Consider the following 27,908-nt stretch of genomic DNA (forward strand, 5'->3'; position numbering starts at 1 on the left):
GAGGGGAGATGTGACATGCGTCTTTAAAAGAAAGCTTTTTTTCCCCCGATCTGCTAAATATTAAACGCACATTTCACAAACAATGCAAAACTAGACATCTGCTGACTTTAAGCACATGGTTCGTATTAAGGACGCTTGATCAACTTGTACAGATTAGACACATCATCAACAAGAACAACCACAAAACAACACACGCAGCACCAAGCTAGAGCTGATTTCGCTGGGTCATCAGGTTAATACTTTATTTTGTTTGATTGCAGCAAAGAGAAAGAAAGGGAGACGGAAACGGGGTGGGGTTGGGGTGGAGGGGAGGAGGAGAAGTAGAATGTCGGAGAGAGGAAACTACAGACTTTGGGAGAGCTGTGGCTACAAGCCTTTGTATCAAATCTAAAGACAAAGTCATCAGGCAACATTAAAACATCTTTTAAAAATAACAATAACATATTCTGTGGGCTCTATATGGCACAGTATTACCCTAGACATGTACACGATACCAAAACAGTTTAGCCACACTCCTACATCTATGAACAGCTTCGTAGCAAACAAAGCCAAGAACTCTATCTCCAAATCATCATTTCTCAAGGAAAAAAAATGCTAATTCAAATTTCTTATGCCATAACAAGGCACCTTTAACAGTTGAAATCTGGCAGATCCACATCTTACTATAATTATTTAAATATCAAAGCAGAGGCACATTCATTTAAACTAAAACATACAGTAAATAGTTGTTTTGTTTAGTTTGATTTTTTAAACCACCAGATTCCAGTCCAGTCACTACAATACGTCGATTTGCATGCTTTTGGTCTGTATGATAACCATGAGAGCAAACTATGGCATAAGAAACTATGGTCCAAAAACACCCCCGCAAAACACAAACATGTCCGTCTACAGGAATGGCTTGAGATAGTGTATTGGAGACAGAAAGGCTTTTTTTTACATTGAAACTAACCCACAGAAAAGAAAAAAAACAAACAAAACAGGTGGCCCATATGCTGCAAGGGATATGCTGCTTAGGCAGATTTATTTTGGTTTTCTTATTCACGTCACGCAGCCGCTCGCTCTCGTACACAACACGTACCCCAAACATACAAAAAAACAAATCAAAAGAACATTTAAAAATAAAAAGGCTTGTAACCACACCCAAGGGGGACGCCTGTGCACCCCTGCAGTCGGTCACACAGTGTTTTCAACACTCCCGCCTGGACCAAAAAGGTGCCCGAGTACCATCACACACCAAAACGTCTTCACTCAGAACAACAACAACAGTAACAAAAACAAAAAAGGTGCAGTGAGCGAGTGTATGCTCGAGGGGGAGAGGGGAGAGGGGCGGGGAGGGGGCGGGATTAAAATAGCGCCTCCAAAGTGACCGTGACAAGTAAAAAAAAAAAGAAGTGGCGGCTAATTTTTGTGGAATTTTTCCAAATAATACATTAAAAACATAACAGATATGGATGATTTAGAGACCAGAAAAAATATATATAAAAGGAAACAAAACAGAAGCTGTGCGCACAATGCCAGATTTGCCGAGGATATAAACGGTTAGGAAGCGAGTGTTGCTCATGCTTTGTGGATACAGAACCAAAGTTTACTGACATGTTCCTAGGACTACTGTATATATGCATACCAGACGTTATACGGTTCTTTTAACAGGTTATTTGTGTCAAAACAGAAAACAAAACAGGAACTTGAAAAAAACAACCAAAGAAAAAAAAAAACCCAAAGAAAAAAACAACTCTACCATTAATGTAGCTGTACTTCATTAACCTCATGACTAAATTTACATTCATATTTTGAAGTTTTTACCCTCCCCTCTTTTCCACCGAAGCCACTTTCCCCACCTGGTAGGGCTAAACAACATAAACAACAACATCGTTTCAACAGAACAAACATATAGAGAGATAACATTACACTTAACAAAAAGGCCCCACCGCGAGGGCGTCTGGAGAGTGTCGGCCACCGCTTTTTGGCTGCTAAGCTCAGCCTTTTCCTACCTCTCGGTAATAACACAAGGCAGGAAGGGAAATAGTTCAGACTTTTTTCTTTTTCCAATCTCCTCACAGTTATGGAGCAGGACAACATTTTTCGTCCGCAGCGTCATTTCTACGGAGCACTTCTGTTCAGAGTCCAGCAGTTTTGTGCCCATATATTTCTCTTTCCTCTTCAGAAATAACTCAATACCCTGAATTCATTTCTCTTTCTCCCCCCTCATTCTTTGCTCTCTTCTTCCTGGCTTAGAAAATGGAGCCTTTTCCTCTTCCAGTCAAAGAGGGGAAAAAGCTACGCAACATGAAGGCTGACCTTTTTTTTTTTAGTAGTATTTTCAGGTTTTTTTGTCTTTTTAAGTTTTTAAGTGAAGGAAATGAGATGAAAAAACGGAAGTGCAATGGTCTACCAGCCTTTAATTCTTACCCAGTGGCCAGCTACATTTCCAAAGCAGCTACAAGTGTCCCTTTTAAGTGACCACTACTTTTCTAGTTTGTGCACATAAGGTATAAACTATGGTGAATGCTATACAGATCCTACAGTGTCATCTGGCCCCCGGAGTCGCCAGGTTCGCTGAGAGACCTCAGAAGCTCAGGTGATCTGTCATTGTCATAGACTCGCGTCCAGCCACAGCTTCGACTTCTTAATGATTTGGATATGAAGAATCGCTTCTAAATGCACTTCTACACATTGACCTACGGTAGCTTTTCCGACTAGAGTAGGAATGCTGTGTGCGTCTCAAACGGAATGATCTTATTCCCACACGCCCAAACTCACACACTTTCGCACATATGCAGTTAATACCTGCTCAACCCCTGCATGCACACATCCCTACCTGCTGTACATGTCCATGTAAAAGCTCACATATATACCTCTCGTGGACACTTTTATACCAGCAGGACACGCCTGCTGTTCTCACTCGCTCACTCGTACAAACGCACGCAAAAGGTTTGAGTCGTTTAATGCTTCACCACCTCCAGCCGTGTTGAATAAGGACTCCTCTGCCTCATCCTTGCCCACACAAGCCTTCCCTGAAGAGCCTTTATCCTCGTTATGCGGTGACTATAAAGGGAAGTAGACTGAACTAATTTTTTTCTTTTTTTCACAAAACACACACCCTGTTAGCAGTTCTTAATTCTTATATTATAGATAATATAATGAGTCAAAGAGGAAGATTAATCGAGCTCTAGATCTATAACACGCTACAGCTGGGCGGGAGAGATGCGGAGAGAGGCGAGCGGGAGTAAAGGCAGGAGAGTTTCTTTGCTTCTTCTCCTCCCTTCACACTTTTGCTTCCTAACTCCGATCTCTGCTGGATTAAAGAGAGGCAGGGGTGACGTGCCAGTGTATGCACTCCTCCCGCTCCCAGCCTGAACACATGAGGCTGTCCCCTTTGAATTATATTCCTTTTAGTGCGAGGCTGTCCTAGGGTTTGCTGCTGCTGCTGTCCCGTTGCTTTTTGCTGCTGCCGCTGCTGCCGCTGTAGAGGCTTGGGTTTGCCACAAGGGGATGGGGGGCCGCCCCCATGTAAGGCCCAGCAGTTGCTGCGTAGTTGAAGATGGCAGGGAGGAAGGGCAGAGGCTCCACTTTGTCTCCCCCCGGTGCCATCATATTCAGAGCCACGGGCAGCGCTGCCAAGTTGTAGGGATAGGCCAGGAACTGGGGCCCATACAGCAGCTGGTAGGGGTCCGGATAGAATGGCAGCTTGGCCAGGTCCCCGCCATTAGGGACCATCACTTTTCCCAAGGGGCCAAAGGGAAGCGTTCCAGGCGGGTAGGAGGACATGAGCAGGTTTTCCTCCTGCTTCTTACCAGAGCGGTAGCTGTCCGGCACAATGAGGGGTAGTGGATAATCCTGGGAAGGGTAGCCCACTGGGGTGGTGTTACCTTGCTGGGAATCTCTAGAAGAAACGGTGTCCTGGTGCTCTGGCTCAGGTGGCTGCGGGGCTCGGGGGAGAAGCAGAGCGTGGGCAGAGGGGCGGTCGCCGGCACCAGCTGCTCCGGTGGGCAGCGTGAGCCTGTCAAGTCCTTGTGAACTGGAGTGAACCTGGTGGTTGGCTTGAGCTATCAGTCCAATGGTCGAAGGTGACCGGCAGGGGGATTTGGGAGTGTGCCTGTGTGATGAGGGTCCATTCATAGTGGTTTGAGTGGGGATATGTTGGGGAGATGCGACAGGGCTCAAGGGCTCCTCTTTGGGGACCAAAAGTGTGATCTGGTCCTCTGGGACGTGAGCAGCTCTACTGACTTGCTGGACCCTCTCTAGTTCCTTTTCTCTCTCCCTCACAATTTCTTTCTCCCTCTCCCGCTCTCTCTGTCTCTCCATCTCCCTCTCTTTCTCCCTTTGCCTCTCTACCTCCCTCTCGCGAGCTAGTATGGAGGACATGGTCAGGTCTTGTGCTTCATTGGGAGAGGGACTGCGGGACAGGGACTGGACTCTGAGATCTTGCACCAGAGGCGGCTCCTCGTAGCCGGCGTGTAGAAATAAACTGCTCCCACCCTGCCTCTCTCTGTCCATAATGACCCCATCCCGTTTCATGAATCCCCCCTCGGAGCTAGAAGATGTTGTCATGGAAACAGGAGGAGCAGCAGTGGTTATTCTGGTCTGTGATGTCATGGGCACATTTGGGGAGGTGTTGGCGGATGCCATCGCGTGCACAGGGCTGGGTATTCTGTGGATCTGACTGTCTAGGTGCTTTTTGCTGGGAGTGCGGTAGTCGAGACATTCAGATCCGTTCATGACGAGCACAGTCTGGAGGGTGGAGGGCGTGGCAGATGTTAATTTGTGGTTGGTGGGTGTAAGGTTTACTGGGGCGTCTAACGGAGGGTCTGCAGCTTTTGGTGCGGGCTCTCTCTCTGGAGCTGGAAGTGTGGGCTCTGTTAGTTCAGGTTTGTCACTGGTTTCTGACACCTGATGATCTCCTGTGAGCTCACAGAGGCGCTCCTCAGGCTGCTGCGACGCCAAACACTCGCCACTGCTGGGCGGCTCTGGCGTCGAATAGCTGATGACTGAAACAGAGAGAGCACTGGGAAGCTCTGCTTTTTCAGTCTCTAGGTCTCTGCTAAGAATGTCGGCAACTGTCTCTGCTGTTTTTGGCTCTGTGTCTTTATCTTCCCTTTCTCTCTCTGGAGAACTGCTGAGCTCGTGGCGTCGGATGTGTCGATTCAGTGCGGAGGATGTCTTGCACACCTTGTGACACTGCGGGCACGTGTGTCGTGATAAGGCCCTTCTGCTTAGACGACTTGGACTAGAGTGACTCCCTCCCAGGCCACCCTGTCCCCCCTTATCTTCATCATACTTTGAAATCTCCGGCACAGGTTTGGCCCCTTCTACTTGTTCGTGAGCAGCTTTGAGAGGTGCACAGGGGGCTTCAGTAGGTTTGGGATGCTGGGCTCTCTGGTGGTCTTCCAGCTTATCCCTCGAGGGGAAAGTGGCTCGACAGAAGAGGCAAACAAACTCCAGCAGGTGGCTCAGCTCATGTTTGTCTCGTTTTCTGGGGCTCGAGAACCAGCGGCCGCACGTACCACACTCAGCTGCATTCCCGTTAGTCCACGGCCGCCTTTTTATTCCTGTAGGAGCCACTGAGGTAGACTGAGGAGGTTTTGGAGAGTGCACAGGAGAGGTGGAAACCTCATGGCGGGCCTCCTTAACCTCTTCTTCAGCCTCTTTATTTTTATCTTTCTTTTCCCCCTCTCTCTTGTCTCTGTTAGCTTTTGGCAGTTTTTCAGCCTCCTCAGTTGTTGCATCCTCTTCTTCATCTTGTGATTTCTCTGTTTCTTTATTTGAAAGGTTCTTAAGCCTCTCTGCCCTCCTCTTCAGCCGGATGGAGCGCTTGTACTTTAGCTTCCTCTGCCAGCTCTTTACCCTCTGTAGATGTGCTTGGGCCTTTCTCTTAGGCTTATAGGAGTAGTAAGGTCGCCATAAATTGTCCTCTGTGTCATGGTCGCTCTCGTGCTCACGCACCTCCTGACGAAAGTAGTACTCCCTCACTTCACTGGGGGATTTGGGGCTCTTTTTCCTGACCAAGTCTTCCTCCTCCTCCTCCTCCTCAGAGTCTCCACCTTCCTTATCGCCCTCTGCTTCCATGCTGGCTCTGCTTTGGAGGCGGTGTCTGTGGTGGTGGTGGTGGTGGTGGGAGTGAGAGTGGCGTGGTTCCTTGGCGTCCCGCACAGATGACGTTTCACTGCGTTTGGTTTTGGGGGGAGAAAGGCTCTTATCTCTCCTGAGGTCTGTCTCAGATATGCTGCGCTTCACTATGGCCTCCTCACCAATACGTACAGTAATCTGACACAGTGGCCCTGCCTCTTTGACCTGTGACCCTACAGATGCTGACAGCTGCTTTGAGTTAGAGATGTCACTTTTGCTGTGGGACTTGCGTGATTTGTGAAATAATCTGCCTGTCTCTCCGTCCTGCCTGCCTCTCGAGCCCTCCTCTGCCGTATCCGAACTGTCTCTTGACCTCTTTCTGTGATTATCTATGCTGTCCCTTTGCTTTTTGATGGGCCGAGACGGGCCCTTGACTACAGTCTGACTGTCACTGTTTTCGGGGGATGGGCTGTTCACTGGGCTTTTCTCACTTCCAGACGTGACCTGATTGCTATGCACAATGACAGAGGATGACACGGCTGTCCCGTGAACTATGACGGAGGGCTTTGTATGGCCATATGTTATCACAGAAGGCATGCTCGTCTCTGTGCCTCTACCACTCTTGAGACTTTTGGTTTTACTGCTGTTGGACATTTTGAAGCTGCCACTACCTCTCCCCTGCTCTGACTCAAGGGCCTCACTCTCATGTTTTCTAACTTGGGACATATCTATCTGGGGGAGGGGTGTTAGTGCAGAGAGGTCCCTGTGCTCAGCAGTCACAGAGACAGGGAATCCATCAGGGAAGGCATCTGGGTCAGGCTTTAGACTCTGAGGGTGGGCCCCACTGATTAGGCTTTGCAGGTCCCCGGGGCCCAGAGCACAGCCCAGGCCGGGCAGGGAGAGGGGAGGTGTTTCGGTTGGTGGCAGGAGCAGGCCGTTATGCAAACTGTCACTGTAAGTCTTGTAGGGTCTCTTCTGGGAGCGCATGGGAAGAAGACGGTACAGTTTGAGGGCGTTAGCTTTCTGCTTATAACCCCCGTTAGCTGTCTTCTCACTGGAGATGAGGCTGGGATTAATCCCATGGATGGTCTTCTGATGGGTTTTGAGATTGTAGTACGTGGCGAAGGCGTCCCAGCAGAAGATGCACTGGTAGCGGCGCTCTCCTGTGTGCCACACCTCATGCTTTGTGCGGTACTCGGCCAGGGCAAAGACCTTGTCGCAGTAATGGCACGGATATTTGCGGCGCCAGGAGTGCACATTAGAGTGACGCTTCAGGCTGGAGAGGGTCATGTAGGAGCGCTCGCACACAGAGCAGAAGTAGATGACATTGCCGTCTACCACCTTCACAAAATGGTTCTCATCACCCGCCAGCACCTCTGTGCCTGCTGCATCATCACCTTGGATACGCGCCAGGAGGCTTCGTGCTTTCTTCCCTGGCCGTGCCTTGCTGATGTCTGTCTCTCCCACAATCATTCCCCCCTCCACTCTCACCTCGCCCTCCTCCAGCGGCTCCTCCTTTGGCTGTATAGTGAGAGAAGGAGGGCGAAGGCTATTAGAGGGCAGGCCTGGCACCCTGCAGGAGGCCTCGTGGGATTGCAGTCTCTTGCTGTGGATGAAGACCTTGCCACAGTAACGGCAGCAAAGGGCGCGGCTGCCACGATGCAGCCGCATGTGGACCGTGAGGGAGGAGGCTGAGCTAAACAGCCGATGGCACACACCACAAATCAGTTCGGGCTTCAGGCTGTCAGTAGGGGAGTAGGAGGATGAGTGTGGGGGTGCAGTGAGGCCCTCGGAGGGAGGAGGAGGTGGTGGTGGTAAAGGGGGAGGGAGATGGAGGGTGGGTGGGTGAAGACTTGGTCCGTGAGGGCTCCCCGCTTTCCCAGATGGCCTTCCTGTTATTTTCTCTCGTCTCTCTGCATCCCCGCCTCTCTGATAGGCTGATGTGCCCAGACTGAAGAGGATCTGAGCAGTCTGTGAGGGTGAGGCTGTACCGTTGGCCGCCCTGTGCCTGTCATCCCAGCCATCTCTAGCATAACATCCCCCAAAAGGCCCGGTGGAGGATCTTGGTGGCGACCTGTGAAACTGAGTCTCTGAACTGAGCTTGGAGCACTTTAGAGGAGGTGGCGATTTGATGTCCTTTCTGATGAGTGCATGAACAGTCATGGGAGATGATGATGAGGAGGGTGAAGAGGACGGAGAGCTGTCGTGTCTTGGGGGTTTAAAAGGTCTGTGCTTTACGTCCATGGTGGCATCCAGTTTCCACAGCGACCCCTTGTCTGAGCTCTTGGATGATGGTCGCCGTCGGTGGGGGGAAGGGGAAGATGAGGAGGAGGAGCCATGACAGTGGTTTGGTGATGTCAGAGAGGTCGGAAGGGGGGCTGCACTGAGCGGGAAGCTTAGGGTGATTTTTGCATTTTTAGGTCCATCACCCATATCCTCTAGCCTGTCCTCCATTGTGGCCTCTCCCCGGCCTCCGAGCCTTTTACCCTTCATCTCCAAGCGCTCAGCTTCCCCTTCCTCCCCCTCCCCTTCTTTTTCTTCTTCAGACTGGGAGGTCACACCAGGACGGTGTACTGGTTTGTGTAGTCCTTTGACCTTGTTTGAGCCGTACAAAGTGACAGGCGGATGCAAGGAGGAAGCTCGAGCTGGGTGAAGGGTGTTTCGAACCACTGGCAGCGGCGGCGGGGAAGACAAAGGGGATGGCCGCTGACTTTGGTGAGAGGTGGTGTCCTTAGCTGCAGTCCGTGCGGGTTTGCAGAGGGAAGCCGGGCGTTGTTCACTCAGACGTGACGGAATATGGCCCACACGGAGGGGGTCCCACACCTCACCGGACACCATGACCACCCCCCGAAATCTGAAAGAAAAAAAAAATCAGAAAGAAGGTATTAGCATTATAAGCATACCATGGTATATGTACAAAACATACATAAAGTAGAGAATGGACATTACACCCAAAACTTTTGCAGAAGCAGTCATGACAAACGGTGGAGAAGACTAAACGCCCAGCTATGCTGAACTCCCGACTGCTCAGGCAGGAATGGTGAGTGCAGGGAGGGAGAGGGCAGAGGGGGAAGGAATGAATCTGCGGCAGTGCTGGTTTAGATTTCAGCGTGCCACAGCCAAGCTTTCAGAAACGCATTCCAGCGATCCATCTCTCTCTCTAGGCTGTGACACAACATTCCCTATGCCTAATTGGAAGGCGTTCAGATTTAATCAAGATTCCCTCGGAATAAATTGCTGACTTAGATTCGTGGCCCCAACGTGCATAAAAATAGTCCCGCTCTCTCTTTATATGTGAGCAAGAGCGTTGTTAGCCATTCCTGGCAGTGGCTAGTATTTGCCAGGCATGACTCTAACCATTTATTTGTGAAGCGGGTGGGGGGGGGGGGTGAGGAAAAGAAGGGAGGGAGATTGCATGCATGTGCACAGAGAAGGGGTGTTTTTCTGCCCTCTGCATCCGGTACAATCTCGGCTAAGCCGGAGAAGATGAGCGACAGGCTATCCTCATTTCCATCCTAATTCGCCTGCTACGGTGGTGGTTGCAGTGCCGCTGCAAAAATGTCCCATAAATGAGAAAGCAGCAGAATCGCGTACCGGCAGTCAGCTCGCTGTTATCACTTATTTATTGCGGGTTCATTTGTTTAGGTCTGCAGATTTGAGGGGGGGGGGACAGAGATGGGATTGGGCCGTAATGATGTGACGAGGAGAAAAATCCTCAGTCATGCTTTTCTGCCTTCGTTTCAAGCAGCAAAGCAGCCAGGAAGGCAGGCCGCTGTAAAATTCCACAGGCAGCCCTGAACAGGCAGAAACTAGGTCAGCACTGTTATTGCAGAGGAAAGAGGAGGGAGAGACAGAGAAGGAGAAAAGAGGGTGAGGATGAGGGAGAGTGAAAGGGTGACAGAAAAAAAAGGGAGACAGAAAGAGTGTGTGGGTTACTGAAAAAGAAGGGGGGGGGTGTTAACACAGGAACAGTCAGACACACGGCACCGTCAGACAGATGGGAGCCCAGGCTAACGCTACCACACACACAGCACATACATGCACTCTGCAAACACTCTCACCCACAGGCAAGGCAGGCCGGCATAAACAAAGCAGTTCAACATGGAAGGGCCTGCTTGTAAATGATATTCAAAACCAAAGGGTGAATCTGAGTGCACGGCGGCCTAACACTGAGGATGCAGCTGGAGTGACATGTAGCCAACGGAAGGAAAACAGAAGTGTCTTTTAATCACATACTGGGTGCAAGCAGCGGCACATGCTCTTTGTTATGCAAGGGACAATAAAGCGGTTCATGCCGGCTTTCAGATCTAAATCAGAGCAAGGGTGCACGAATCGGTCTCGCTGGGCTTGCAGTATGTCGTTGCTCAGTACTGAAACGGGCCTCCGCTGTCGCTCACATTTGCTGAGCGATAGATGTTGTGCAGGAAATCCCTTATGGCAAGCGCCGGGCTGCTACAAGTGGGCGGACGCGCTGAGAGACAGCGCCAAGGCTAAAAATTTCATCCCCTCATCTGATTCTTGCGTCGCGGACAGGAAAATGCGTACGACGCCCCCTCGCTCTTTCTCTTCATCTCCCTATGACGCACAGAGCCACTGTGTAAGCAGAGCCTGCACAACACGCAGCCTGACTGTGACAGGCTGCCTTTTAAAAGTCCCGACTTTATCTCTACACACACACACACACACACACACACACACACAGATGAGTGGACAAACATCTCGACACTCGGTGCACAGACAAATGTGACCATGAGAGTCCCCAGGCAAAAATCAAAATAAACAGCAACCCTGTTCCCACACCTCCCTGCAACAGGATGTTCTGCACAAATAAACACGTCGCCCGGCCTGTGAAGCGTTCGTCTATTTATGCTCGTGGCACTACAAAAACCGCGCATCGAGAGCAGGTGCTCAGCCGGTGCTCAGCCGGTGCGGGACAAATTACGGAGCGGGCTCACGTAAACACGACGCGCATTATAGCAAACGCGCCGGCTTTCATGTAAAGACAGAGACGCTGGGCTGACAGGCAGAGGGATCAAAGGCAGACTATGAGCATGATTCAGTTTGTTTTCCACATCAAACGACAAATCTGAAGAGAAAGTAAACATCAGCGGTTTTGATTAGGAGGATTTTATTCTTTAAAACCTTAAAAATAGCACAAAGTTAAAAATCAGTGCATTTAAAGTGACAATGAAGTTCCTCGTTTTGATTATAATTACAAATTAAATGTTGACTGCACATTGTAACGGCACGTATGACCAATGCACGACACCATTAGGGTACAGACGGGGGCCCGATCAACTCTCGCTTTCACTGCGCAACCCCTCTCTGCCACCGAGCAGGAAATCTTCAGGGAAAATTAAGGCTCGGTTTTTGTTTTTCACTACTGCTATCAGTCGCTTTCTCCAGGTAACTGAAATGAGGGACACTGGAAGAAATAGAGCCACAGTGGAAACTATGATTGGCAAATAAGAGGGAGGAGGCAAAGTAGCACCACGAGGAAGGATGACACACGGCGTGAGTAAAGCAAGGAGAAACCTCAGACAGCGGAATTCACTTGATGGAGGTGAGAGGTTTTTATGGGAAACGCTGATCCGTAAGTAACAAAGCCTACCTGACTGTACTCCTCTCATTAACCTTTAAACTCCTTAACTTTAGGAAATTAAAAGTGCTATCCAGCACAACAAATAACTTGGACCTGCTTGGACTCCAAGTTTGACTTTGGGGTCTTTTTTCTCTTGGCATGTGAAAAATGCGGAGAACTTTAACTTTTTCCTTGTAATTGAATGATTTGCGACGGACAATCAGTCACCGGGAACATCGCCGCTAAACTGGCCTTGTATAACAGAAGGCAGGACGGCAGAGGAGTTTGGCTGGTGCACCAGCTCGAGGCCTTGAACCAGACGTTGAGCAATCTGTTTATTCCGCACTGAAACTGGTACTCATGCTGATAGACAAATAACTGGTGGGATTCAGTAACCATGCTTTTTTTTTAACCATCTTACAGAAACACTCAAAAATCAAACCACCAGTGTTGAGTTTTTTTAAATTTTATCTTTAAAGAGAAAACGACATAAAAAGGAAACCCTTTACAGCTCTTTCGCAACAATACTTCTTATAATTGTATTTAATAATTGAATATTAAAAGGTCTGATTAAAGCAAATTAGATTTAATGCTGTTTTAGCGCCTCTTAATGTGGCACAGTCAATATAATGCAAACAGCTAACACTTGCACCTATGGCTCCTTTAAATGTTTGAACTATTAGTGCTTAAATGATTAACTTCACCTCTGCGTATTCACTGCACTCTTCGCCGTTCGCCCTCCCAAATTAGGGCTTGATTAAAACTTGTTTTTATTTCCACAGTTTAGGCCATCATTTTTACACAACTGCAACACAACAACAGGGCATCTGCAACAACGTGCACGCCTGGAAAAAAAAAATAGAAGCAGCTTGACGATCAAACAGGCCGTGACCGAGCCAGCAGTTTAGGTTGAGTTTATTCTGAGTCAAGACTGACTCTGAACGCAGCGGATGAGTTTGATGCATTTCTTATTGAATAGGAAATCTGTAACCAGCGGCAGTAACCTGACAGTAACTGCAGGTCACAGCTGAACCAGGAAGTCTCTGTGTGTGTGTGTGTGACTTGTGTTTTTCCTTCTTTGCAATCCTTTTTCAGGATATCCCTTTATTTGTGGCGTGATAATAACATTGCACTCAGCAATTAGGCTGCTGACTGCAATGTTATTATTACTGAAAGTAATCATGGTATCACTGCTCGTGTGTGTATTTGTGTGTGTGTGAGATAGGTTAAGAGGAGTGCCTGCGAGGGTGAATGTGGGGGGCCTGTGTGTTCCAGCCGGCGAGCCAGCGGCGAGGAGCATGTGGGAAGACGAAGGTGTAGCTGGGCGCCCTCCCCTGTGGAGGGGCAGCCAGAGGGGCCCAGGCATCGAAGCAGCAGTAGGTCTGCAAAGATGAGTGTTTGTGTGTGTGCATAATGCTGTGAGTGTGGGTGGGTTGGTGGGGTGGGGGGCATCGTTAGCAAGAACAGCTACTGAACTCTCGACAACCCCCCGGCCAAGAGGGCGTGGTGGAGCCACCCAGATGGGATAGAGCAGGAGGGAGGAGGTAAGGGGAAGTTGGCATGGTTCGGGGAGTGGTTATGGTGGTGTGAGTGGGGGCGTGGGGGGGGGCTGGAGGGGAGACTTCAAACACATCCATCCCGTGTTCACATTTTACGGTTTCCTCGTCTTTCATATCCCCCCCCGCGCAATCCCTCAGCGTGACTGACTGCGTGCCCCCACCCTGTGTGTAAACTGTCGTATCGTGGTGTTTTCGAATGCCACTGCATGCACCGGCAAACCTGCCCGTGTCTAAAACGCCACACTCTCCACGCTCTGTTAGCTCCCAGCCCAGCACGTAATTCCCATAATTCTGCTTGCTGCAACAGAATCATGGGAGGCATTAGGAAGCAGCGAGACCCAAAAAAAATGAAGAAGGGAAAAAAAAAATCCCAGCTCTGGAGAGCGGCGGCAATGCATCGGTGACCTTTTTTAAGGTAATTCCCCCCACCACTACTACCACCCCCAAATCATTTTCAATTTCATGCGCAGTCCCTGCTGAAGGCGTGAAAACCTCATTTAAGTTCTTAACATGTGAGTATTAGCAAAGCGGTTTGTCACCATAAACAGCAAGTACACCCATGGCAGGGTAAGCAGCAAAGCGCTGCACCAGCTTCCTGAGCTTGTCCACATCCTTTTAAGTTTGCAGCATGTGAGAAAAAAAACACAAAAACATTTATGTAAACACAGCTAACCAAGTCAAAGACGGTAACGCTTTTCATCTGAGCACTTTAATGTCCAGCGCAGAAAAACGCCTCAAAGGCACTTAATTCATCTAATGTGTGACTCAGCCACATTTAAAATAGGAAACCGCTGCTATCAACATCATCATCTTCTTTTCTTTTTTTCTTTTTTTTCGACACAACAGAGCTGCAGAGGAACTACACTTCCTATTGTCTGACCTATGACCTCTCACCCCGTGGCAGTATGGGTCATATTTTCCACACGCCGAGCTCGGGGACCTGTCTCGGCATCCAGGAGGGGAACGAGGAATGTTGGGAGTAGCTGGCAGCAGATGCTCGGTTGTTTTGGAAAAAAAAAAAGAAAAAAGTAAGGCTTATGCTGGGCTGGGGACATCAATATGCCCTCTACTGCTCTACGTGAGGCAACCTCCAGCACAACACCAGGCTGGTAAAATGGAGGACAAACTGGGCGGCCCAAAAAACCGAAATAACAGACAGAACCTGTTGATGGGACCGGAGATGTTTACCATCGCCTACATCCGACGTTTAAACTCACCAGAACACTTCCTCTAATGTTGTTGGTGAGTTCACATGCAGGAGGTGGGGGACCGGCCCACCATGTTTAAGAGACCCCCTCAAAACAAACCTCGCATCGCGTGTTTGACGCCTTTTCCCGACCGGTGCGGGCTGACCGCCACCGCTCGCTCCCTCTCCCCTCGAGTCCCTGACCTGCAGTGACTCGCGGAGACGCGAGATAAATTAAAAGTTTCATCACAATCTCAGAACGAGTCATCGCTCTTGAAAAAGAACTGCGTGGTGCGCCAGCGACAGAGGATGAGGGAGACGAGGGACGAGGCCTGTTACTGGCACACGCACACGCACAGATCCACCACACACACACACACACACACACACACACACACACACATATAAATACCCTACCATAAACACACACTGCATAAGCGCACACACCCACCACAGGACTCACGCCCCAGCACGCGCACAGTAAAATAAAAACCTTTTCCTCCTTCTTCACGCGCGGAGCAATCACCGCCACAGCAGCAGAGTGAAGCGGAAAAACAAGCAGGAAAACAACAGATTTCAGCCTCTCTTCCTCTTATTCTCTCTGTCTGTCTCTCAGCAAGGCAAGCATACAAGAGAACGTACCTCGGAAAACCTCCTGCTGCATCTCTGCTGCGATGTGTTCTTTCCCCTCACACTCCCTCTCTCCCTCTCTCTCTCTCCCCCTTTGGTCTGTGTATGCGCACGTCGGAGTGTGTGTGCGAGAGAGAGAGAGAGCGAGAGAGAGAGGGAGAGAGCGAACGAGAGTGAGCGGAGGGAGAGGCGGCGCACACACGCATGCACACACATACAGGCAGCAGTGTGTGAAGACAGAGGGCAGGAGCGATTCTCACACTCGAACTTGCTTGCTCTCACTCGCTCACTCCCCCCTTTTCTTGCTCTCTCTCCTGTCTCACTCCAGTTTTTTTTTTGCCTCTGACACACGATTCTTAGTGTTTTTGCTCTTTTCTTCTTCTTCTTCTTCTTCTCCGGCAAGTGAATCCCTCTGCACCCCCTCAACTGACCCACCACCACTACCACCCCAACCCCACTGAATCCAATCTTCTTTTTATTTGGAAGTGTTGTCCCCCCCCCTTTCCCTCTCTAACACACATGCACATGCACAGACACAGACACACACACGCGCGCACACACACACACTACTTTATATACACAAAGCCCAGTGATAGGGAGAGGGAGGGAGAGAGGCAGAGGGAGACAGAGTGGGAGAGCAAGCAAGCAAGAGGACGCCATTTAAGCAGTTTGTTACGAGCACTGCAAGTCCCCAAAATGGCTGAAAACAAACAGGAACCACGCCAACTCAAAAAACCTGGGCACCAGGACAGACAGACGGAGGGACAGTGAGAGGAGAACGAGGGAGAGAGACAGCGAGAAAGTGAGACCGACAGGGAGAGAGAGAGAGACAGAGAGAGCACAAGGCTGGCGGTAGTCAAATGGCGGATGGGAGCACTCTGTGAAACAAGTGAAGTTCAGGGGGGAAAACTGAGACATTAAAAAGAGTGCTGTGGGGGTGGTGTGCGTGTGTGTGGGGGGGCCATTCGGCACGCCACTTCGATGAAGTTTTGGGATTTGGAAGAGACACTTTGAAAAAAGAACGACTAAAATCGATTCAGCAGGTGCCGGAACGTCCCCAACTTTAAGCAAAGCTCAACCCGCCCCCCCCCAAAAAAACCAGAAACAAAAATGCCAAACCATACATTTCCCATGATGCAACTTAAACTCACAATCTCCCTGCCTGGCATATGCCCACGTCTTTCATGCTTCATGACCTCACTTGCTAACCATGAAGGGTGTTCAGATTTAAAATAGCATGTGTGAAAACAATGCAACAGGCTGCGTAGGTGGAGGCGTGTTCCTCCAAGTACCAACACAATTCACCGCCAACCAGGAAGGCCGGTCTGATCAACGAGTGCAAGGGCTAAGCGCGCTTTACAGTGGTGTCATAAACAGTTTTACAACTTTGGAAAGACGGCAAAGCCACAATAATTCAGTCCTGCGTCCTGACGTTTGCAAAGTAAACAGCTGCTGCTGGAAGGAAGTGATGGCACCACCATTCATCAGTGAGAGTATGGAGAGCTGCATGGATGGATGCAAAGCTCAGTGACAGGGATAAGGTGGTAGGAGAGGCCGATCAACCAAACAAAGTCTTTCTAGTAGCAAGTCTTGGTGCTCTGCAGCCATCATTGGAGCCCAAACCGGGCAGTTATTTGAAGCTCCAGTCTAACTTTAATTTCAACAGATGTGTAGAAACAAAACTCAGATTTTTGACTACATCTCATTAACGGCACAGTCCAGAGCACCAACATGAGGGGAGCTGGAGCTTATCCCAGCTGGCATGGGACAAGAGGCAGGGTACACCTAGGACAAGTTGCCAGTCTGCTGTAGGGCCAACATAGACAACCACTCTCAATTTAGATTGACCAATTAACCTGAGCCCACTAACTGCATGTCTTTGGACTGGGTGGAAGCCAAAGTGTCTGGAGAGAACATACAAGCTCCACACAGAAAGGCCCGGCCAGATGGTGCAGTTGAACCCAGGACCACCGGCTTTGAGGCAACAGTGCTAACCACTGCACTGCCAACACCCTTTGCTATCACACCAAGTAGCAACAAAACTGTTGCAAACCTCTACTGTCCACGTGCATCCCCGCAACAACAAAGACATCTTCCATTTTTGCTGCTTGGGGACTTGTGCAGAGCTCCCTTTAGGGCTATTTGACTGCCATTGTCTCTCACTATGCCTAAATACGTATTTTCCATCATAGGCTGACGTATTGGTCTAGTTTATATTTTACGTATTGAGGCACGAGGAAACTGCACATTTTATGAACCTGGATCAAATCTTTTCTGGTATAAAACCAGAGTGCTGTCCCAGAGTAGCGGCCAGTGTACAACATTTTTCAGACTCCTCTTTAAATGAGAACATGGCCAAAGGCTGAGAGACCGGCACAAACCCCGGGGCAGGGACACCATTCCATTGTCCGTGCCCTCAGCTAAAACGGTTCAAGTGCTACCATCGATGGTGCTGCTCCTGTCAATTAAGGGCTTTTAGGTCAGCCGGTGTATCTGGGGATACTCTGAAATCTACTGGGCACAACTCTCAGTTTTGTTTGGCAGCACAACTTTAATCAAGGCCTGCAGCTGCATCTGAGCGCTGATTCGTGCATAGCCATGCAAAATGCCTCACAACAGCAACTGTCTTCGCTCTCGCTGTTCTCGCTGCTCTCGGCCTCGCGTGTCACGGTCGGTAGAAATTCCTCCGACAGCCATGAGCCACTCTGCGGCCTCAGATCAGGAGGTATTCTCTCAGCTGGAACAAGAGGGAAGAAAAATGCGAGCTGGGGTGGAAGAATGTTCTGGTACTGTTATGCTACAGCACCATCATACTTCCCACTGTCCTTTTGAGTGGAGAGACCCCCCCCACCCCCACCCCCCCTCCGGTACCCACCAACTGAACCTTGACGCCAACAACCCACCCTCCTCCTACTCTTCCCCTGCCCTTTCTCTCTCTCCCTCTTTCATCAGTCTCTCTCACCCTCATTGTACGCTGCCACACTTGTCTCCATGGGAACCGCTCTGGGATTGGGTGTTGTTCCTGTGACCTCTCGAGCTCTTGGAGTTGAGCGAACTTTTTTTTTCTCCTGCACCCTCCATCCTCGCTCGTGCGCGTTTTTAAAGCAAAGTGTGTGTGTGCGCATGTGTGTGCGAGAACTGGAAAATGAAAAATTATATCTGCCTGAAAATGAGCTCATGCGTGCGTGATGCAGAGACAATGTGTGTGAGAGTGAGTGTGTGTGTGTGTGTGTTACAGGAGTGCAGCCGCTCGGTCCACGCATGTGCACCTGCATTGTCCCGTGGCTGCAGCCGGCCACCAACTCTACATTCAGAGGCACCCCGTTGTCCGTCAATCCCTATTCATGGCTGTTAGGCCAAACGTGATCATATCTTTTCATGCTGTGCTACCAAGCGACACGCACATCTGAATACACAAAGATAGCGAAACTTAGAAACCCATGTCGGTGGAAAATTTAAACCATTAACTCACCAAGTCTTTCAATATTTAACCAAAGGAAGAAGAAAACAAGAAAGTGTTTATCTGTGTCGCGGCGTCAGTCTTGGATTTCGTCTCAGGCGCTCACGAGATTTTGAAGCTCAAATAGGTCTCTTTAGAAAATTAAAAGGAATGAATTCTACATGTATGGTCGGACTGAACTAAAATGTTTTCGTTGTTTTCACTCAGCACAATATACCAGCTGGTGCATTCAAAGGGACCCTACGCAGTCTGGCTGAATTATGGAGGAAACCTTTTGGTAGGTGTGTCCTTGTTTGTTTTTCAGGGTCTGTCAGCTTGTGCACGAGGACACGGATGCACATGCTAAAATAAAGCAGCAGAACTGTTCTAACATGCTAGGAAGCTGATATAAACTATGTACTCAAAATGCAAGTAGTTTGTGAAGTAGTAAAAATACCTCGACATGCTGTCTTAAACTTTCACTAACTTAAATTTAGCGAATAGTTATCAAATTAAAACATCTTAATCACATTAAGCAGTCCTCTGAAAACATGTTTTGATCCATTGTCTCAAGTTTGCGCTCATTTTTCTTCTTTTTTTAGTCTTAGCTAACTCCTGGGGGAAACAGGAGAGCCTTTAATCTTTAAATGCTACATTATGTTCATCAGCTAGTCACTAACTCTGCTCACTGAGGCACCAGAAATGGCATCATCTGAGGAGTAAGGCTCAGTGTAGCCTCAACAATGTAGTTTATGTGATTATAACCCCCCATTGCTATTCTTAAAATTCAAAAAAACATGCTGTTCATACCTGCTTTAAGGAAACACACTGTGCGTTTTATCCAGAAGTCTGATTTTTTTTCTTTAAATGAAGACAACTGAGAGCTCGAGTCTGTCCCTTGAAGACGTGCTGAACGAGGTTTGTTGTTCCAGTATAAACACTTGAGTGAGCCTAGGATCTTGTATCTGGGAAGAAAGGGAAAGGTCGCCATCTCTGTCAGATCCACGATATGCAGAGTCACACCTGCAGTCAGTTTGAGTTTCAGTGCACCTGAACTCTAAATGTGCTTGCTTACTGCTTGCCAGACATGTCAAATATCAGATCCTTAGTTCTTTGTGTTTATTCGGTCAGTTGTCTGTAGTTCAAAAAACAAGAGTTATGAGATAGGAATCAGTCACTCTGTTTTTGTTTCCTCTTAACATTCACTTTGTGTTTCTGCAAATACGGACACTGGTGTGAATATAACCCGAGGCCCGTTCATGCGTTAGTAAACATCCTCAGTGATCTCAGAGAAGGGATGACTAACCTGCTCTCCAGCTGACTTGGACTCTGATCAAAGTGGGAAGTCAAACAATGTTACAGGAGTTCAAATGTCAGTGCCTTCTTAAAGAGGAAGCAGCAGCTTTAAGAGGACGACGCAGCAAGTTTCTGCGTTTCTCAGGACGTCCAGTGAAAGCACAGCATATACACTTTCTGCAAGCATGCGGGCTAATAATGAGCTTTACATGTGTTTACATTTGTAGATGATTGGGTGTTTAATCCCTCAGCATTATCTCACACAGAGAGGGGCGGTGCTGTGAGTAATTTGATGAAACCTCGGTAGACGTAGGGAGAGAGATGAGCGTGCTGCAGCCTGTCCTCTGCAAACACGTCTCTGCTGTTTACAAAAAACCAAAATCAGTGCAGGAAGCCAGTAATATGGAACAGAAAATCCACGCAACAAACAACTCCCACATGATGAAGTTAACAGCAGAAACCAGCATTTAACTGGTTTAACAGCTCTTCCACAGACTACTCAGACATACAGATAAACACCATCATAAAGCCCAGTTTACGACACACAGTCAAAAAGAAAGTACACCCTCTTTAAAGTCTACGGTTTTATATATCAGGACATAATAAAATTCATCTGCTCCCTATTAGTCTTAAAACTAGAAAAAGATTATATATCATGTCATTATTTTCTTAACAAAAGCAAAAGTGCAATGGGTGAAAAACTAAGTACACCTTTGCTGCTTCCACAGGAAATAAAAGGGAAAGTAACAGCCGGGAGCTGCTGATCTAATAAACTTGATTAACCAATCATCAACAAATATGAGCACCTTTATACAAGCAGAAGAGTTTACAGTGTGGTGGTAATACAATACCAATGAGGAAATGAGGAAAAATCTTAGAGAAGCGATTGCTGTTGTCCATTAATCTGTGAAGGGTTATAAGGCCATTTCAGAACAATATGAATATCACTCTCCAGTAAGAAAGATTATTCACAAGCGAAAGATACTGAAGACGTCTGCCAATCTTCCCAGGACATCCCAGCAAATTCACCCCAAGGTCAGACTGTGCAAAGCTCAGAGACGCTACCAAAAAAGCTTAGGTTTGCAAAACTGCATTTAAACCAGTGGTTCCCCCAATGTTTTTTGCTAGGCCCCCTTTTGTTTTACAAGAAAATCTAGTCTTTGGTTTGGTAGAAGCATATGTGGCGATGCTTCATCTTCTGCTTTGGATTTTTGTGGGAGCTCCGTCAAAAACCTGTCCATTATGCTATCAGTGTCCAAGCATTCTTTTATTCTTTTATTCAAACCTTTTGTAACAATGTTCTTTGGACAGACAAGACCAGCGTGAATCAGTTTAGCTAATGGAGGCTTTAACAGGCTATTGCACTGGGAAAGCTTTTTCACATGTCTGTAATTCCACAGCTATAATTAGACAACCCTATTTTTTCCTGTTTCAACTTAAAATATTCCCCTGACGTATCACTGAGTAGAGAAAAAAAAAAAGCATCTAATGAAATGCTGCATGAGTTACTCATTGATGAGAATTTCAACCAACCTGTAAGAATGTAAACATAACTGTGCCAGCAGCCTCTCGAAAACACGTAAAACCACAGGTTTAGAAGAGAGAAGAAACTTTTAATAATCAGGTCAGAATTGCCACAACACAACATTTATTCTACATTTACTCCACGACTGGATGCTTCAAGGTTAAAAGGGTACAACCACAGTAGTGTGTATAGTATAAAGGTAAAACTGCTTTTGTATCGTCACAAAGGTCGAGCTATGACAGACTAGGATCGAAATCTGCAAGTATTTTTTTCAAACTCCTGTCTTCGTTTTGTTTTTTGGAGAATTACTGGGTAATTTCACACTTTTACTTGAACTTCTCACAGCTGTCAGACTTATTTAACCAACTGCAGGTAGGCACAAAACAGCGGAAATATTTTATCAACACAACAATGATGATCATGAAATAATTTTCATGTAATCACATAAAAATGAAAGATGGAAGACATAGTCCCCCTTTTTTCTTGAGCTGAGAATGCTTAAAACAGAGGAGTTAGCTGGTTCAACTTTACACCTTAGCTTGCAACACCATGCTCACAGCCAGAAATACACACACACACACACGACAAAGAGCCTGTCCTGAGCAGATGTCCACAACCTGCACGCCGCTAAGCTCAGAGGATGTCCCACAGGCACGATGAAAGCACAGGAAAGGTTTCATCGAGCTACGCTGACAAGTTATGCTCGACAGTTATAGTGCATTGCTGGACTTGCCTGATATAACTCAATAGGCGGATCCATCGGAGTATCAAATGACAGAAACGAGCCTTTATCCACCCAAAGTCTAACAGGCCTGTTCTAGGTCCCTGAAGCAGGCACACCGAGCTATAACGAGCATGTTTGTGTGACTCAGCAGTCTCACTGCTGAGTCACACAAACTCTCCCCGGGCACACGGGAGATAAAATGTCGAAAACTGGAATTACATGGGCACAGGCCGCGCAAGAGAGTTGAAGCTGGCATCTAATTTACAATTTGATATGCAGTAAACCGCTGGCAAAATATGGTTGTGTAACACGAAAGGGCGGGAAAAAAAGAACAGAAAAAGAAGAGGAGGAGAGGAAGCGAGGATGTTGCTAAAGGAGACTAGAAAGGATAGGTGGAAAATCATCTGGGAGGGGTGCTTGATATGGTGTGGAAGAGGGAGGGAGGGAGGGAGGTGGACGGCTGGTTTTTCCACTGCCAGAAAGAGAGAGAGGGAGAGCAAGGGAGAGAGAGGGGACGGCTAAATCAAATTAATTAGCTCCTTCATCTCCAGGCAGCTACTCAGGCATGCTGTACTGGCAAAGACAGGCAGTTGGAAGGGGTGGGGGGCATTAGGCAGAATAAAACGGGAGAAAGCGAGATAGGACATGGTGGAGGGGTGAAAAGCCTGCTGTGTATGTGCGCCATTCAGGAGGAGCAGGAGAGGGGAGGGGTGCATAATTCTCTGATAAGCATGAGGGTTGTTTTGCTGGAGCTGCTGCTCAGCCGTGAGGAGGAGGAGGAGGAGGAGGAAGTAGCTGCATGTTGGCTGACGCTGTGTGCTGCTGCGCTTCATGGCGATGGTACTTCCTGTTTCTAGACAGGCTGTATTTTGAGGGCACTGTAAACAACCCCGCTTTCATCCACGCCTCTTTAAATAGCACGCAGGCACTTCAATCAGAGCCTCCCGGAAAGACGGGAAGCCGTTTTGGAAAGACAAAAGAAGAGACAGATACAGGGATTTCTTTTTTTTTTTTAGTTATGAAAACATGAGGTAAACGTATCCTGTAATCAAAAATAAAATTTAGAAGGGGGGGGGGACCTAACTGTTGCACTGACATTAAGAAGAAAAGGGAAAGAGGGGAAGAAAGGGAAAAAAAGAAAATGAGGCAGATGGTCTGGTCAGTGGCATCCAGCCAGGGGAAACACAACAGCAGCACAGGAGAGAAACTTAACTCAAAAACATGGACAAGAAGCGTGTTCAGCAGAGGGACACCGCAGACAACATGTGGCCATCTCTGAGACTATGAGCGAGGAAGATGAAGCCAATGACGCAAGAAAGCGAAGATGAAAACTTAGGACATGGAGAAATATGTTCAAGTTGTTCAGTTAGTTGGCAGACAGCTCTTTGAGGGGGACCGAAGCAATCATGCAACCGTATGAAAAGGTAAATAGGCCAAGCTGATTGAGAATGAAAGGTGTACAAAAAGAAGCCCCCCAAAAGCTTAACAATGAGTGAAAAGGACAGTGCCAGGGGTCAAAACCTTGGAAGAAGCGAGCAATGGACAGCTTGTTGCAGCAGCGTCGCCCAGACGAGACTTGGCTGCTCTGAGAACCCGAGATTAGCGCTAAGCTGATTGCAACGCGAGGTGGGATCAGGAGCAATTAATTTAGCACCCAGATCATTCCAGGAAAAGGCTGAAAGAGCCTTAACAAAACACAGATCTCCCGCAAAAACTCCTCCGAGTCAAATACTAGCTGACTTAACATTCCTGCTTGTGTCTGCAAATGAGCCGCCTGAAAGGAATCCTGGGTAAGAAAAGACGGCAGATGAGGGACCTGGAAGGCTTGAAAGAGTGTTTGGATGATAAAAGGAAGGATGAAAGAAAAGATGAAGACGCTTGGCAGAGGCCGACATCAGCCAAAACAAACAGTCAAAGAACAGGACATTCTGTAGCGGGCAGAAATGGGCTGGCCTGTTCCGATGGGCTCTCGGAGCACGCCTCTGAACGTGCGTCATTTTTTATTAACATCCTGGTGCATAATGTAAGAGCACCGAAAGGTTTTCTTTTTCTTTGTTCCTATAATCACACAAACCTGACATTAAATACCGAGTCTCGCCTGTTTGATCCTGGTGCTCAGCATGATGACCCCTGCACACTGGGAGTTGTAGTTTTTCCAACAACCGCCCATTTTCTCAAACTTTACCGAGGCACACAAATTCTCCATTTCATGCTCAGCAGTTTTATCCAGAGAGCAGCAACACAGCCTCCAGGACATGCTGCCTTTCACTTCGTCAAGAAACAGTGATCTGCGCTGTGCAGTGACTCACTGGCTGATGTCATTCAATAACATTGCAATTTTTCTACAGGGACGGAGGCGAACGTTATAGTTTAAGCTGTCCAACTGTAAATCTAACTGAAAAAATTGATAGTTTGTCTCTTGTTTGTTTTTTTGCTATACTTTGCTATAACCCCACCATAAACTCACTGACCCCTGACAACACACATGCGCTCTCAACAGACAAGAGCTCCCCCTGGATACACCAATCTTCAGTCTTTACAGGAACGGAGGACAAACACGCTCTCCTATACCGACAGCAGCCAAATCAAACAACCAATCCCCCCCGAACCGAAGCGAGACGTTGCTCCTGGTTTTAACCGACACATCAACAACCAGGCCACCGTCACCAACGGGCCTTCTCTAAAACATCAAATCTAAGTCAACCATGAGTACTGAAGGAAATATCCAGCTGCCAAAACCACCAGCATTCACAGAGTCCGGATTTTCTTCCAATCTATTTTCTAAAGTGAAACTGAGCGGCAAAGATGGATGAGAAACAGAAACTGACGCAACCTTAAAGCTATTAGAAGCTAAGCCACATTGAGCAGCAGACAGTACCACAGTCTCTGTCAGACTTCTAAAGCTGAATTCAAGACATGTAATGATTAATCCTTATAATCAAATATAAACATTTTCCAACTTCAGTTTAATAGAAGTTCACATTATATGCAATCACATGCCTCACTAGAGTAAATGTACTATTATTAACATTTAAAATGCATTACTAGTAAAGCATATGCATTCAAATTTTCATAATAGTCACTGTCCTCCTTTTAAAGTATTACAGTTAGTGTATATTTCTATATATACTTACAGTTGCTTGTCAGCATAATCTCATAGCTGTAATTACCCATTTAGAAATTTCATATCATCTATTATCATATTTACAAGGTGTATGTAAAACTAAAAAGTAATCAATAACGGCAAAAAAGTGCATCATATACATAAAGTTACATTAATTGCACAACTTCTGTGTTTTTAGATTGAAATCTTCCTTAAATAATCCAGTCAAGGGCCCTACACACCAGGCTTACAGGACGTCCCCACTCCTGAACCAGTCCGATCTATACACATTTGATTTTTTCATGCTTAGGAAAGCAGAGGTGACTGCTTTTGACATTATGCTTCACACTATGGGGCTATATGCACTAACCTCCTCGGAGCAGCAGAGGGAGCACTTTTGACAGCCTTCTGGGACCCGGTTCCGCATTGAAAATGTGGTTGTGCAATGCCTTTGCAAAGCTGATCATTCTCACTACAAGCCAGAGGAGGGAGCCAACTGGTCAACAATGAATCCTTTGTATAGTCATGGTATAGCATGGCACATGGTGAACAAAGTGATCTACTGTCACATTCCTATCTACGTTTCAAAACGTGTCATCACCATCACTCAAAGCATGTTTTGACTCCATGTGGATACAGCAGATCTGACCTTGCTTCTGAGCTTCAGTGACACTCTCCTCTGACGGATCTGCCAAAAAACAGAACAGATGATGGCAAACAGGCATGTTCACAGTGCTGACATTTGGTCCCATTCAGCAACATGCATGTGGGATGTAAAAATAAAACTTAACAGTCCATACTGTTGTTTCAAATATGTTTCTTTATTTAGAAAAAAAAAATAATAAAGAAAAATGGGCAGCAGAAACTGATACAATGCTTCAACAGCATTACATGCAGTAAAAACACTACACCAGATTTAGATTATACAACCACACAAGGATTTAAACACTGCTTGTGGCGTTTACTCCCACCTTCTTTTGACAAAACGAAGACAAAATGTGTGAAAGGGTCTATACCAAATTCTCAGCACCTACCTACTGCCAAACAACCCTCTGTTGCTTTTATGGGACAAATGGAATCTGTGGCTGTCAAAGACCTTACATTTAAGACATTGTATCATTTTGCCTAGGAAACACTGGTCACTTGGGTCCATTCCTTTGAGCATAATCTATTGTTTATGCTGAAGACAATTCTTAGCCACTGAAGACACTATTAATATTTTAGCTCTAACACGCTTACCTCAGTTTGACTCTAATACATGTTGGTTAAGACCCCATTGTTCTAATTACAGTAAATTCAGGGTTATACATCCGCATACAGACTAAACAGAGAGATTTCCTCTTCTATAACAGACTAATATGCACGTTGTTAGCAAAATGGCTTCAACTTTCTCCACCGACGAAGAGTCGACAGTGTTCAAATCGTCACTGGCAAACGTAAACGAGCACTTTCTACCTCTGAAATAACCTAACGACTTAAAAGTAAAGCTAAAATATTCACAGGGCTCATTTTAATACTGTGCTCGGCGGTTTAATATCAAAACAAATACGTGGGTAATTGACTGGTCAAGTTAGCCAACAAGAATATTCCAGACTCCATCTTTTCTCGTTCACAACAAGAAGCATACAACCGCCATGTTGAGCGCTAACTGTAATAGCCTTAATTATATTCCTCACGGTAGCGTTTGAAAAGCAAAAATAAAGGTGGAACAGTAAAACAACGCGTATTCAACAACCTCAACATGTAAACAAGCAGGGAACCATTAGCCAGTAATTAACCGGTAAACATCGTTTTGTGCCATTATGGCAAATACAGGGCTACACCGAAGAAGGCTAAAACACAGGGAGCCTCACGTTAACGGCACTTTTTAACACTACGGTATAATAATACTACTATGGGATAAATATAATAAATTGTCGATGGTACGTGAAATAACAGGGCAAAAAACATTAGGGAACATACCGTCATTGCTGGTAAATAGTCCAACGTTAAGCTAACCAATCGACTGCTTTACCCAACAAAGCCAAATTATAACTTTAGAAATTTAAAAAAGTAATCAGCGGGCTTGTAAATGAGTTGTAACCATTACACTTTAAGTAACTCTCGCCGTTCGTCGGTAAAATAAGTTGCCAAATAATGCTACTTAACCGCCATTTCAGTCTGCTTTCGAAACGTGGCCTTTGTAAGGTTTCTCGTTTTAACAAAAAAACTTTAAAGCGAATCAACAATTTAACATTATAATTCAATACAAAGCGAGCATATTACAGATATAAGTGAAAATAGTCAAAATCCGGTGGGAAGCAGGTGTTAAATAAGCAGTTGAGGCTTCCCCGAGACTTTCCTAAAGGGCGAGCGGGAAAATCCAGTCCAATATGCGGCCATCCCTCGCAGTCGAGTCCGAGGCTTGCATTCAAAGTCCCAGAGATCCAAAAATGCATAAGACAAAAAGCCAAAACGTCGACGCATTTCTTAAAAGAGATCGAAAAATAATCCAATAAACAATGTTTCTGAAATGAAAATGTAATATTTGTCGACTATTTTCCCTTTTTCACTACAGACATTTACAGGCCTCAGCTCTGAGCCTCTTTTCTTAGAGCCCAGGCTGATCCACAGCGAGACGAACGAGGGAACAGAGATTTTTTTTATTTTTGCTCAGAGGGAAGAAATTCACATCGGCGACATTCGGCAAACATCGGAAACGAGGCGGGTTTTGGTGAAATTATTATAAGAAGCTTCATATCTTCGCAGTCATTGGTCAACTCTTTCCAGCTACTAAATATTAACGAGAAAAAGAACGAA

General features: G+C 46.9%; 1 protein-coding gene across 6 annotated transcripts; it reads right to left on the reverse strand.

Annotated features, from left to right (window-relative positions):
* Window positions 1-206: 206 nt before the first annotated feature.
* Window positions 207-27,753, reverse strand: zbtb4 (zinc finger and BTB domain containing 4). Of its 6 annotated transcripts, none has more exons than XM_039609609.1 (4): window positions 25,711-27,753; window positions 25,480-25,581; window positions 19,272-19,426; window positions 207-8,920 (listed from the first exon to the last, which is right to left on the reverse strand). In XM_039609609.1, the coding sequence occupies exon 4, from the start codon at window positions 8,902-8,904 to the stop codon at window positions 3,409-3,411; it is 5,496 nt and encodes a 1,831-aa protein (XP_039465543.1). In that variant the 5' UTR covers window positions 8,905-8,920; window positions 19,272-19,426; window positions 25,480-25,581; window positions 25,711-27,753; the 3' UTR covers window positions 207-3,408. The 6 variants fall into 6 exon arrangements, with proteins under 6 accessions (XP_039465543.1, XP_039465544.1, XP_039465545.1 ...); XM_039609610.1 differs by having other exon boundaries at window positions 25,759-25,886; XM_039609611.1 differs by lacking the exon at window positions 25,480-25,581 and having other exon boundaries at window positions 25,759-25,886.
* Window positions 27,754-27,908: the final 155 nt, after the last annotated feature.

This window comes from Oreochromis aureus, linkage group 3 (genome assembly GCF_013358895.1).
Source record: "Oreochromis aureus strain Israel breed Guangdong linkage group 3, ZZ_aureus, whole genome shotgun sequence".
Lineage (NCBI taxonomy): Eukaryota > Metazoa > Chordata > Actinopteri > Cichliformes > Cichlidae > Oreochromis > Oreochromis aureus.